The 1,545-nt window shown below is 49.8% G+C and overlaps 1 protein-coding gene and 1 pseudogene across 1 annotated transcript in view; both read right to left on the reverse strand.

Annotated features, from left to right (window-relative positions):
• LOC109483659 (kinetochore protein spc7-like) overlaps positions 1–1,027 on the reverse strand; it is a 6,975-nt gene extending 5,948 nt beyond the window's left edge. Inside the window, exon 1 of the mRNA XM_019786694.1 lies at positions 146–1,027. Within this exon, the coding sequence (XP_019642253.1) occupies positions 146–1,027 (882 nt within the window). The remainder of the gene's footprint in view (positions 1–145) is intronic.
• Positions 771–1,545, reverse strand: part of LOC109483751 — a 5,294-nt pseudogene continuing 4,519 nt past the window's right edge.

A 1,545-nucleotide genomic window follows, 5' to 3' on the forward strand; every position in this document is an offset into this window, starting at 1 on the left:
GAATGACTGTTGTCAGCTCCATGTCTCCGTCCTGTGTGTTGACGTCAAGAATCTTAGTTTTCTCAGGGCTGTCCTCGGCAGGTTGACCACTGTTAAGTGGAGAGGTTGCCTCTCTATGATCCGTAGCAGTTTGTAGACTGGAAACACAAGCTGTGAATTCCATGTCTCCAACAACATTGGTATCCTCACACAGGATAGGTGGGGCATGTGAGGAAACACTGTCAGTGCCTGGTCGCAGGCTGTCGACTGCAACAGTGAACTCCATGTCTCCACCCAGCTCAGCGTCAGTAAAAACTGTCGTCCTGTCTTGTGTGGCTTCTTGGGGAACTGGCCGACATGCACTCCCAGGAACCTGCTCCTGTGCTTCAGCACTGCTGCTGATGGTAGTGGTAAACTCCATCTCTGCACTGCTCTCAACATTACTAAAGATCACTGTTTTGTCTTGGGCGGGTTCCTGAGGCTGTACAGAGCTGGTCAGGTCAGGAACGTGCTCTCCAGCTCCGTCACTGCTGATGACTGTAGTGAATTCCATGTCTGCACCAGATTCAACTTCCCCAAAGATAGTGGTTTTATCTTCAATGGGTTTTTGTGCCATTGAGGTCGGCTGTTGAGGAACATTTTCTTGTGCCATTTTCATGCTCTTGATGGTAGTTGTGAAATCCATGTCTGCTCCAGTATGAGTATTACTGAAGATGATGGTTTTGTCTGGTTCTTCTGTCCTCTGAGCTGGTTGTACAGGAGCAGTTTCTTGGCTTGAGCTGATGCTGTTGATGGTAGATGTGAAGTCCATGTCTGCATCAGGCTCCATGTTACTGAAGACAGTGGTTTTCTCTTCATTGAATACAGACAGCGCTGCCACACCAACCTGCCTTTGGGTCTCCCCTTCCTTCTCCAAACCCATCGTCTGTCGTCTGGAGCTAAAAGCGACGGTGAAGTCCATGTCATCGTGATCCCCAGGTCCAAACACGACTGTGTGCTCCCCACTGCTGACAGGCCTGTCCTCTGTCTGGGCCGGTTTCTGCTGCATGAACTTGAAGAGGAAGCTGCCGGCATCGATCGTCCCCTTGCGGTCCTGTTGCTGTGCTGTTGTGCTTTTGTCAGAGTCAAGAATCACATCCTCCTGTGAAGCAAAGGTCTCATCCAGGCAGGTCATGTCCAGGGATGAGGTGACATTGGATCCTGGGGGACGGAAAAAACTGTGTTAACCTTCCCCCTGCTGAGGTAGCCATTTGACACCAAGTTATTATAGTTCTATGCAACAGGGAAAAGGCTAAAAACTTAAAACCACATACAGTACATCTATATTTACCAAATTTGATTTACCAAAAAAGAACAGCATACTTTTCAAAGAAACCCAAGGAGCCTGCTATAGGGGCTACAACCCACCTGCCCGAAAATGATGGTGTTGTTGAAGGTGTGGGAGGAACAGGACATGGACAGGTCAGGTGACCCACTGTTTCCTTGGGAACCAGACCCGCCCATCAGCCGTGCGAGGAACGACTTGCTGTCCACCAGAGGGGCTGTGTTCTCTGCCTCGGGGTCAAA

The sequence above is a fragment of the Branchiostoma belcheri genome, unplaced genomic scaffold, assembly GCF_001625305.1.
Source record: "Branchiostoma belcheri isolate BF01 breed outbred unplaced genomic scaffold, Haploidv18h27 scaffold66, whole genome shotgun sequence".
Lineage (NCBI taxonomy): Eukaryota > Metazoa > Chordata > Leptocardii > Amphioxiformes > Branchiostomatidae > Branchiostoma > Branchiostoma belcheri.